The 11,775-nt window shown below is 39.8% G+C and overlaps 1 protein-coding gene across 1 annotated transcript; it reads left to right on the top strand.

Moving 5' to 3' along the window:
* Positions 1-7,845: 7,845 nt before the first annotated feature.
* LOC115919364 lies at positions 7,846-11,537 on the top strand. Its single transcript, XM_030972958.1, has 4 exons — positions 7,846-8,260; positions 9,417-9,950; positions 10,371-10,409; positions 11,277-11,537. The coding sequence occupies exons 2-4, from the start codon at positions 9,662-9,664 to the stop codon at positions 11,528-11,530; spliced, it is 582 nt and encodes a 193-aa protein (XP_030828818.1). The 5' UTR covers positions 7,846-8,260; positions 9,417-9,661; the 3' UTR covers positions 11,531-11,537.
* Positions 11,538-11,775: the final 238 nt, after the last annotated feature.

Here is an 11,775-nt window from a genome sequence, read left to right as displayed (position 1 = left end):
CTGAGCTTCCAGGTGCTCCGCCCCCTGAACGCTCATCTGACCTTAATTATGTGCCTAAAACCCCTGAGCTTCGCCCCTGGACCCCACGCCAATTTACGCTACACTTGCTTCGCTCACTTTGCTCTACCTGATCGTAAATACTTTACCCCCCTCCCCCTATGGAAAACGTTCCGCGGGGTCTGCATGTAACACCATTCTATAAAGAGTCGTGGTGATGCGGATTTATTGTTTGCCCCCTCCCCAAACGTATTTGCTCATTACGCCACTGCTCCCTCGTCCCTAGCATTTCGTCCTCCCCACTCGGTCATGAAAAGAAACCGCTGCCCATAGGCTTACGGTTGCACCATGTGAGAGGAGGGGGGGGGGGGATTGTGGAGTCCTGAAAAGGATTGTCGGTAATCACTCCTGACGACGGATAGTCAACCTGTTCGAAACGTCAAGCCACTCCTACCACCCATCCTTACATGTATTTAGGGGAATAACTGGACTATTTCATTTTATATTTTATTTGTTATAGATACTGTCTGTGTCCATTTATTGTTCTGACTGACCCATTAATAGGGGTCTGCCAAATTGAAAGACATTTACGTAGAATTAGTATTAAAAACAATTAATGAAGGTCAAGGTTAAGCCACCTCCCCCCCCCCCCCCCCCGCCATATTGTTAGAAATTGACAAGACGAGATGAATATCTAGGTTATCTTGATACGCCTAAAAGGGAAAATAATTTGTTAATATAGAAATATGAATTACCTTTTTAACGAATGAGCATGGTAGTTCTTGGCATTGAAAGACGTATATGCAGTAGAAACGAACGTAATATTCTGCTGGCCACATAGTCAAAGTACTACCTGTGTGTCAATTACAGTAAATACAGATATTGTTTGCGAAATGAAATCTTGGAACATCATACAAATGGGATAAGAACTCGTTAATTGAAGTGTCATTAAATTCTAGAAGAGATTGTTTATTATCTGAGATGAATTTAATCAAAAGTAGGTTCCATGTAAACAAATTGTTAGGCTGTGATTTTTTAGTTGCCTAAGTGCCTTATTTGACTCTAATCATTTCAACCGTGTTCTTTCTTCTCTCCATTTAGCATATTATTTACTTGTTTCAATCTATTTCCATGGTTTATTCGTTTTATGTCAACATGGGTCTTGGCAGGTACAGGATTTTCAAAAAGGGGGCAGAATTTTTTTCCGGAAATATATAATTATATTAGAAATCACCCCGGCTTCCCCAGCTAGTGTAATTGATGAATAAATAGAGAGTGAGGGAGTGAGTGAGAGAGAGAGAGAGAGAGAGAGGGGGAGAGAGAGAGAGAGAGGGGGGGGAGAGAGAGAGAGGGGGGGGGAGAGAGAGAGAGGGGAGAGAGAGAGGGAGAGAGAGAGAGGGGGGAAGGGAGAGAGAGAGAGATAGAGAGGGGGAGGGGTAGGGTGACAATTTCTTTAAAAACTGATATTTTCCCCAGGAATACGATTTGAGTATCCCGCCTGCCCTTCTCATGCAGGTTCTTTTTAAGATAGGAGGTGGGGTAGGGAGGAAATTGTTGACATGAATTTTAATCGGGGAATATGAGTTCATGATTCGTTTCCTGAAAGTTCGAAATTTCTAATCATAAGCGGGAGGGACGTAATTTCTTTTCTTAAATATAACACTTGTATCTCTCAGAAGGGTTTACGCGGGTTTTTGTTAATGTCCTGTCGCAGTGTAGCGTATAACTGACTAATCAAACCGACAGCACATCGATAATAGAGCGACGAGTCAAGCTTGTTGAGATACTGTAAACGAAAGGCGGTTCAACCTAAAATTTAATCAGAATTAAACAATCATAAATAATTTATGTCAAATTTAAAATGTGTTTACAAAGGACCTTGCATCAAATGAGTTGTATGATTAAAGGCATCGTTTAACAATGTTCAATCGTGTTATCAGTGTCTGTGATATGGTGTAATATTGAAGCCCTAAAAAATGCGCTTCAAAATGATCAAGAAGTGCCTCAACAAAATTAAACAATTTTGAGTGACCGGTTTTACCATACTCGTTTTCCCCAAAACCGCTAGGAAACGCAAAAGTTGGTTTCGATTTCCAGTCATAAATATATTGATAATCAGACAGGCAATCGGCTTGTAAAAGTCATGGGGTTTCTGACTGACCTAAAGTTTTATAAATATCATTGCACCATGAGCTAAATCCAGGATTTTGTTTCAGAATCTGGGACAAAGTTACCAGATCCCGTTGATGCATATTCACTGACATTGCATAGTGCACTTGTCTCAAAATGAAATATCAATGCCCTCTTATTTCCCTAGCATCATGAAACGAATAATAAATCTATGACACCCTGCAACTACGCCTGCTTGAATTTCCTTTGTTCACTTTTATCAGGGGCGGCCGAGCGACTTTCAAAGTGGGGGGGGGGGGCACTAACAAAAAGGGGCACTTTCTGGAAAAAAGGGCACCTACAGCGGGAAATCTCAAAACGAAAATTTACATTTTTATGAGACATTGGTATATACCCCTACATTGTAATTACATTATCATGGATTATTTTAATTTTTGTGTCTCTTTATACTTCATACAATATATTGCTTAAGCATTGTACTTTGCAGTTGGGTGTGATGTCTGAATATTCATTTGCGAGAGAGCGAAGCGAGCTTGGAAAGTCTTGACAGATTTGTGAGGTCGCGGTTCGAAATATAACATCTTATAAAGAGGGGAAAAAACAATCCTGATGGGGTTATAAGCACATTCTAATGACGGAAAACTGAAATTACCTTTAATAAATAAGATAATTATACCATTTATAAATGCGAGAAAACGTAGCGAGCGAGCTGTGGGTAAAATTGCTCTTAGTTGTTTAGATTAGGGGCACGTTTACTGATAAGAGGAAAAGGGGACACGTATCGAAAGTGATAAAAGAAGACACTATTAGAACAGAAAAGGAGCACGTGTCAAAGTACAAAGGGTAATTATCAGAGGTGAAAATAGGGCACTTTTTACGCCTGTAACAGAAGCACTCAGCAGGGATGAAAAAAGGCACTTATGAGAATGGGAAATGAACATTTGTCGACGGAAAAGGGGCACCCATCATATTTTTATAGGGGCATTTATAAGAGGTGAAAAGGGGATAGGTCCCTTATTAGAAAGGAAAAGGGGCACGTGATATTGTTAAAAAGGGTAATTACCAGAGGTGAAAAGGGGCACTTATCCCACCTGAAAAGGAGAACTAGCCAGATATGAAAAAGGGGAATTTTTTAAAAGAAAAGAGAACACATCATATTCTTATGTGGGCATTTATCGGAGTTGTGAGGCCGCTTTTATGAGAAAGAGGAAGTCGCTTTTATTAAAAAGAAAAATAGAAACATCATAAAATAAGGGGGCACTAATTTTCAGAGATGAAAAGGGGTCATTATAAGAAGGGAAAGGGGCACTTATAAGAAGGAAAAAGAGCATTTATTAATAAGGAAAAGGGGCACGTGTCAAAATAAAAGGGGGAGTTATTAGAGGTGAAAAGGGGCCCTCATCAGAGATGAAAAGAGCAATTATCGGAGGTGAAGGAGGCACTTATCTGAAGTGAAAAAGAGTAACTTCTCGTACCTGAAAAGGGTCATTTACCATAGATGAAAGGGGCACTTATAAGAATGAAAAGGGACACTTTTCATAGGTGAAAAGGGGCATTTATGAATTTTTTTCATGGGGGCACTTTTCAGAAAGGACAAGGGCACATGTTAACATTAAAGGTGCGCTTATAAGTTATTAAAAGGGGAAGGGGCACTTGTCAGAGTAAAAGAGGCACCTCTCAGATTTGACAAGCGCAATTATCAGAGGTGAAGGGGCACTAATCATAATCCTACCTGAAACAGGGCGCTCATGAGAATGGAAGAATTTACAATTATTGCAAAGGAAAAAAGGAAAAATTGTCGAAGGAAAAGGGGCACGTGTCAAAAAAGGGGCACTTAGCAGAGGTGAAAAGGGGGAGAGGCATTTTTATGATGTAATAGGGGCACTTTTCCCATGTAAAAAATGGCTCTTCTTACAAAGTTAAAGAGGCACTTTTTGTATGTAAAAAGGGGCACTCTGGGGGTACTTGAAAAAGTGGGGGGCACCTTCCCCCCTCCGGTAGGGCCGCCTCTGGCTCACAACTCGAGTCTGGATCCTTCCATGAGGATTGTCCAAGTTTGATATGGAAAGTATGCGCTCTTCCCCCTATGCTGACACTTTCCTTGCTAGGTTCTCTGTGCAGAAGGAAAGTGGTCGAACCAGAGTCCAGTAGAGCGTAGGTCCGAACACATCTATCTCCATCTGCTGCCTGAACATGCACTGGACCTATGGGAAGTACACATCGCATACCGGCCCCTATGGCAACTCCATAACTTGCTTCTGACTCAGTTTGAATGGAGCCGGTCTGTGCTGTGGTTTCACTCTGGCTCACTGCTGTCTATAACGTCTCCTGAAGAGTCCTCTTTCTTCTTCGGGTGGTGTGGAGAAATGTTGTGAGTGTTTCCTCCCACAACCTTCTATGGAACATGTACGATTCAACACACAATTCATCAGCATTATGTCCTGGCTTGAGACAACTGAAGCCAGTTCGAGTCTTTGTTCTGGCATCAATTCCTTGAACTTCTCACATCCGAAGAGGAGTGTGCGTTTCCTGACACAACACACAATACTCGCCACCTTCACATTATCACCAGATCCAATGAAAATGATCCCTTTACAGTTGCACTTCTTGGGCCTCTGTGCCGTCCAAAAACTGGATCGTTAAATTCTATGGCGGCGTCTGCTACAAACCTCACCAAGTCAGTGATGTTTGGTGAGTGTCCTTGCTAGCGTACATTGTATAAGCCGCACAACCTTTATCCAGCTGCTCCTGAGATAGTTCGGTAGCCTGTCAACTATCCTGACCAACTCTCCAATTTCTTGCGTGAGTTTTAAGGCCTTCAAAGTATGCTCACATGTCCGTAGGTCATCTTGAAAACTTCTGCAGTCCTTGATGGTCATTATCATGCAGACTGGCTTCTTCTGTGACCTTGATAATCCATGCTTCACCAATCTTATAACTCGATCTGAAACGTTCATCTAGCAGCTGTCGAGCTCTTACAAACCCCTCCACAGGCTCCATGGGCATGCAGCCAGTCTCCGGCCCTGACACAGATGGTACAGCCTCATCAACTTCCCTCCAAAGTCCAGTGATGATCTCAATATCATGTTATCAAAGCAGGTAACGAACTTATGATATCTAAGCGGGTTACCTCGAATTTCATCATTTCAGCTCGTGGTAGGCTGACAACAACGAGTAGTTGATGTTGTTGCATCTGTGACTCTTGCAGGTGCTGAAGGACGTGTACATGCATCCTCTTCTTTCACCTGATTAGTGGTGGTATCATACTTCAAGGGTTGTCCATGCTGAGAGAAATCCTTCTCTATAGTGTTGACCATGTTGGGTTGTAACTTTGAGGGTTGTCTCAGCTGGTAGACACCCTTATCTAAATCTATAGTCATATGCTGGGCTCCGTCGTCAAGGCTCCTCGCTGTTGGGAGACATCTTTATGTGCAGCAGCAGTCATGCTCTCTCCATGCTTGAAGAAAACCTCTTCCTTAGCTATTGCCACGCGGAGTCTTGTCTGTAGCTCAAGCTTACTCTTTTTCTGCTCCAGCTTGAACTCCTCCCGTTCAAGAGCTTGTTGTTTATGGGGATCTGCTGCCTGTGCTGCCAAGGCTGCTCTCTTCGCCTAATTCGACTTTAGCGCTGGAAGTACTGCTCGTGCTGCTTTTGCCAGTCTGGCAAGTTCCCAACTTTGTAAATAACGGTTCACTGATCAGAAATATTTGATCTGAAACATCAGATTTCGAACAGGTGTAAAAAATTAATTAGTCTTTAGCGATATGCATTAGAACAATAAGATATGAAATCCCTTTAACAATATCATATAAAGAAGTCATTATATTATAGGCCTCAAACAGCAATGATATATTTAAACAAATACGAACAGCGCCAACTATCACTTTGCCTATTCTAGGCAGTTTTTCCTTCACATCGACACCCTCATGCAATAAATTTAAATGTTAATGCATTATCTGTTGAAGTTGACCACGACTTTATTTTTCCCTATTATAGGGAAAAACTATAATAGTTTTGTTGTGTTTCAATTTTGTTAATGTTCTTGTCGTTGTTGTTTGTTTGTTTGTTTTAGTGCATTTAGCTTCTAATGTAGTTGCCTTTCTACCAGACGTAAGACATTATAGCCTGAGAGTGCAGGACGAAAGATTTACAAGAGTGTGAGCGATGTTTTAAAATTGCATGTCAATTCCTGCTCTCCTGTGTTCGTAGTAGTACATGTACATCAATGGGAAAATAAATGGGCAGATATTTTTATTCAAATGGTTACGTGATCTCACACAATAATGGCCAGAAAAAGCGTCCAAATAATAAGCATTTCCCTGCTCATTTATCAATATTTCGGACCGGTAGTAATTTTTGTTCATGAATAATGAAACTGAAAAATCAGGCATGTACATGCTTCATAGGATGCTCTTCTTACCGTTCGCGTTGATAAAATTCGTTATACCGGTAATATACTGAGCGCTATCTTCACATAGGTGTATGTGAATATAGATTATATGTTCCTTGATGACGTAAAGTAGATGCCTCAATGAACGCAAACAACCCACTCAGAAGGGATTTCCCAAATTGTGATATCCATGATGCACTTGCGAATACGCCATACAGTACCGAAGTGTGACGTCATACGGGCCAAGTCGTCAATGTTGCTGGATCAAAACAATTTTGTGTTAAAGCCTCTCTAAAGTGTTGGAAGCCCCCAGTGGGCTCCCAACATTTCATTTATTTCCACAGATTCATAAAAGACATCTGAATATAAATTACACTAGATATAAAAGCATCAAACCAAAAGATGAACGTGCAAAGGGGTTGATCAAAAGCCACAGAGGTTTATCGGGGATCATCCCCTGCTTAAAATTGCAATACTTTAATTATACCTTTATTTGTTTAAAAAAAAAGAAGACGAGCCCCTCCTTTGGTGCTCAAGGGGGGGGGGTGCGATTTTTTAGGGGAAAAAATAGTACTCATACCTGCTCCAGCCAATTGCTTGAATCATTTCGCAGTGAACTCGATCATGCGCATGCTCTGTTGTTTAGAACCAGTAACCAGGCTGACTAGCGAGTATGACATTAGCACTTCGGTACTCTATAGATCATCCTAAATTATCCTACGCTCATACATAGAAATATAAGCCTACATAAATTATGCCCATGATTGTATATTTTGCAGCACTGATCTTTCCCTGCCACCATCGACAAAAGTCTCCGTAAAACGATTTTTGTGTGTGTGTGTGTGTGTGTCTAGTTCATTAACTTATATTCTGAACGGTATTAGTTTTTGTCACGTTCATGGATTTTCAGTTGCTTTTATAAGATTTTTCCTCATCGTTAGCTCGCCGAAAATAGTCAAAACTGTGCGCTGTCTTCACTAGGGTATGAGATTGTAGACTATGTGCTCAAAACGATGACGTAATTAAGTGGATGTCTCAGCGTTCATGAGCCCAAACAACACCCTCTCAGAAGGGATTCCCCTGATTTTGGTACCCATGGTGCACTTGCACATACGTCATCGACTCCTATATATCTTCCCAATTTAAGCTTACATTCGTTGATATAAAATTAGGGGTATACACCTTTTGTCAAGTTATAAATTTGCCGCTGTAATGGTTTTCCGTTTAATTTCCAGGAGGGATAATGTTGAAACCAAGATTTCATGAAACTAAAGAATCCTCACCGTTTTCTTAATAAGGTCTTCGTCATACAGACTATTACTCTTGACATGACTGGATGTCTCTGATATGACGGGGAGAAGTGGTGATCGTTATTATGATAATAACGCGATTGTGACTCATCATATCCCGGCGCTCAGTGTTGACCGAAATTATTGTATTCCAAGACAGCATTGAAGACACGTACTATTTCCATGTCATGCATTGAACGTGTAAAGGTACTGGTGAATACAATATGGCGGTCTTATATTTGTAGATTACACGCTGAAAGCGAATCCTGCCGTGTAGACAGGAGAGAGGTGACCGAATAAAAAAAGAGCGGAAGGACAAGAGACGGAAATGGAAGGTAGCCCATTTGTTCATTGCTTTCCATAATCTAGTGGATATACGCTACAAACAGGAGTACCTCAACATCTTGGGATCGATTTCATCAGTATAGATCTGATTTCGAATCTAATTAACCAGGTAAGCTCCTAATGATATCGAGGGAAGGATCATATACTTCTGTCCGCTGTTCATATTTCATATATAAAGTTTGAGTGATGTGCACGGAAAGTATATAGTATCAATCCTGCAGAGATCGTGCCGTTGAGCTGATGTTAATGCTCGCTATATTTCTAAACGAGTAGCACTACATTGATTGTTCAATTTCATTTTTTTTTTCTTCTCCTATTTCAAAATTTATTTCCGGTTTCCAACAAAACATCACAAATCAATTATAATCATTTACACAAATTAAGGAATACATATTGGAAACAGAGGGGTCCACTAAAAAGCAATGCTTCTAGTGAACTTGTACAATAAATTGTGGACCCCTCAAATGATAATGAGTATTGTATTCAATATGATTGTTCATCAAGATTTTGGTATAAATTATGATCATGCATTATGCCTGGGTATTTTTGAATTTGGGGAGTGAGTGGACGGTGTAACATAAATGATAGACAAGTTTGGTTTAATAGACCGAATAAGAAATATGAAGGTCATTCTATATTTAAAAGCAGGGTTATTTACTAGCCGACAGTAAGCCTTTTCATGATCATGAGGTCATACATACATGCGGAAGTATTCCGTGTGCCCGCTTGTGTGCATGTGTGTTGATCCGATGTTTCCAACCAAACGTTGTTGTAATAACACTTTTCAAACACTGTAAAGCGTAAATCGATGGCATTGTGATTTACCAACTATTGTAACATAATTTACACATTTGAAGTTTTTTTGTATGCATAATCATTCAGGAATATTCAAATTCTCTAATGAACACAAGTATCAAGGGTTTTTAAGCTACACGTTGATTCGATAGTTCCTTTTAATATAAAACGTCTCACGTCTACTTGAGTAAGTTATATTTTTGGTTTGGTTTGTTTGTTATACCTGACTGCATGTGTGTGCTTATAAGTAAGCAACCATGTTTACGTTAGATGTAGATGTGTTAATGTTAACATTTTAAAATACATGTTGATTATTTTTATTAAAGTGAAGATAATATTGATGCAGTTTAAATTGCGCTTTGCATTTGTTTGCATTGCTCCGATTGGTCAATTTATGTGAATGTTATTGATCTTGCCTTGGTGGCTTGATTTACAATACAATTCTATGTTTTAATTCTTTCTGATTTCAGATTCTAATGAAAAACAATTTCAAGGTCAGGTTTATAATAAACACATTAGCTAGAACACATCGATATATATGATTGCATTATCATAATGACATCCTGCTCGGTCAATATAGTCAGCACATAACAGTACCGGTGGTCTTTGATTTGCATCATCTCAAACATGAGACCGTGGCAATACGGTCATTAAAGATTTGCCGATGCAAACCCTATATCACCAAGACAACTGAAAAAAAGAACTCATCGCAATTATGTCCGCCATTTCGGATTGCTATGGAAACCAATTGTCTGCTCTCCGTCTGCATGAGCTATCGGAGCATCTACACCCTGATGACTACAGACGGCTTGGCTTGACATTGGGTCTTGAAGAGATTCGCCTGACCAATCTCGAGAGTGCAAAATGTGGAAACATTCAAGAATGCATTTATCAGGTGCTAGTTGATTGGACGAAACGTAATGGACGTGGCGCTACGTCACAAGTGCTCCTCCAATCACTGAAGCAGATTGGTAATCAAGCTGCTGCTGATTGGCTTCAGGCAGGTGAGATATGAAGTACAATACAATACAATCAATTATTCATAAAGTTAATTTCACATTGAAATTTTCTTGAGATACTTCAGACATGACAGGATTGTATATGGTAGAGGAAAATGGGGTAGGGCTGTCCATTGACATAATTTTATCAACAGCCCGGCTTAAGCTAAATCGATTCAAATTCAGCATGTAAAATTGGATGAATTAAAACATACTCATCGTTTGCTCCAAAAGAAATAGGAATATAAATCAGAATATTGTATTTTTTGGAAGGAGAAGTGAAATGAAATGTCGGGATTTAAAAAGTATATTATATTGTTGCGATATTTCATGTTTTGAAACCATTTTGATATGATAACTTATACCAATGTTATGTCATACTCTCTCTCTCTTTCTCTCTCTCTCTCTCTCTCTCTCTCCTAACAGAGATCGAGTCATCTCTATCTATTGCCCCACAAGAAGATAGTAAGTACATGTGCTTATATTTAGATCACACACACTTACACATATACTCTCTATCTCTCTCTCTCTCTCTCTCTCTCAACCAATCTCCATCTCATTCCATTATTCGATATTAAAAATATTCTAACAATAGATATTCAAATGAACACTCATTACTGTTTAAAGTCTCTTCCGCCAAAGTGAATGGATTGTCCTATTCACAAGCTATTAGCAAAAGAAGGGGCAAGAGGGTAATTAGCCCTTCTGACAGATTTCCGACTGAGAAAAAAGAATGCAGCCTCGATATTAATAATCGGGTTAGGAATCACTGTAAGTCAAGAAACGCACAAGTGGAGACATCATTTATTATCAACAGACTTACTCTTTCTTCCTCATTTTTTGTAAACGATGGCCCTCCCATGTAATGCAATCTAGGGCCCGGCTTCATCTGGATATGTTACCACAAACGGAGTTATAGCCCAGTCCGTCGGCTGACAAAATTTTTTGTGTTGCCCCTATAGAAAACAGCTATAGTGATTTTTAAAAAATCACTAGGAAGATATGAAATTTGTTATTATTCCCGGATACTACTTAATCTATTAACATATTCCACATCCATTCTTTTATCATAAGAAGAAATCGGTTGTACGACATAATCTGACGACAATTGCTGCAATGTCAATTTCATACACTAACCATAATTCAACCCTGGACCCTGAACTATACCTAACCCCATCCCTAACTTTCAAAACATCTGAAAACCAAACTGCAATCATAACTCCAACCGTATACATTTGGCAACATAAGGCCCGGATCGATATTGTCGCCGGAGAAAATGTCGGATCATCGCAGAAACCAATGTAGAAAAATCAATGTGATTTCTATTTTTAGTTGACTCTATATGCAGAAGAGGAAATGTTCCTTCTTTACCAGACTGCCTTACCGAAAGATCTGTTGAAATCGCTGATGTCACCAATAAGCTTCGTGAGTTGTCATCGTTGTCGTCATCATCGACATCACCGTCGGCCTCTACAACAGTCACTCGATGGCTCGTTGTGCATGGACTTGGTGGGATGGGTAAATCAGTTCTCATCAACCAGGCGATCAGAGATGAACAGCTCGTCAAAGGCAAGTCAGATTATTAACACTTCGCTTGCTTTTTTCGCCTCTCTGCATGATCGCTTATTTGCCCCACGTGCACTTTTGCACAAAACAATAGGCGATAATTTATTGACGGAAAGATTGCTGTGTGCAACACAAGAGCCCTGCACAATTACTCAATTCTGGTCTTGATTAACTCCACGACCGCCCTTTTATTTTAGTACTGGTGTAGATCAATCTTGCCTTGGAAATAATTGAGTGATCTAAAAGTACTTTGTCTATCTCTTTT

This window comes from Strongylocentrotus purpuratus, unplaced genomic scaffold (genome assembly GCF_000002235.5).
Source record: "Strongylocentrotus purpuratus isolate Spur 01 unplaced genomic scaffold, Spur_5.0 spur5_scaffold_6, whole genome shotgun sequence".
In the NCBI taxonomy this organism is placed as follows: Eukaryota; Metazoa; Echinodermata; class Echinoidea; order Camarodonta; family Strongylocentrotidae; genus Strongylocentrotus; species Strongylocentrotus purpuratus.
The sequence above is the reverse complement of the archived record's forward strand: the minus strand, read 5'-3'. Positions and strand labels throughout refer to the sequence as shown.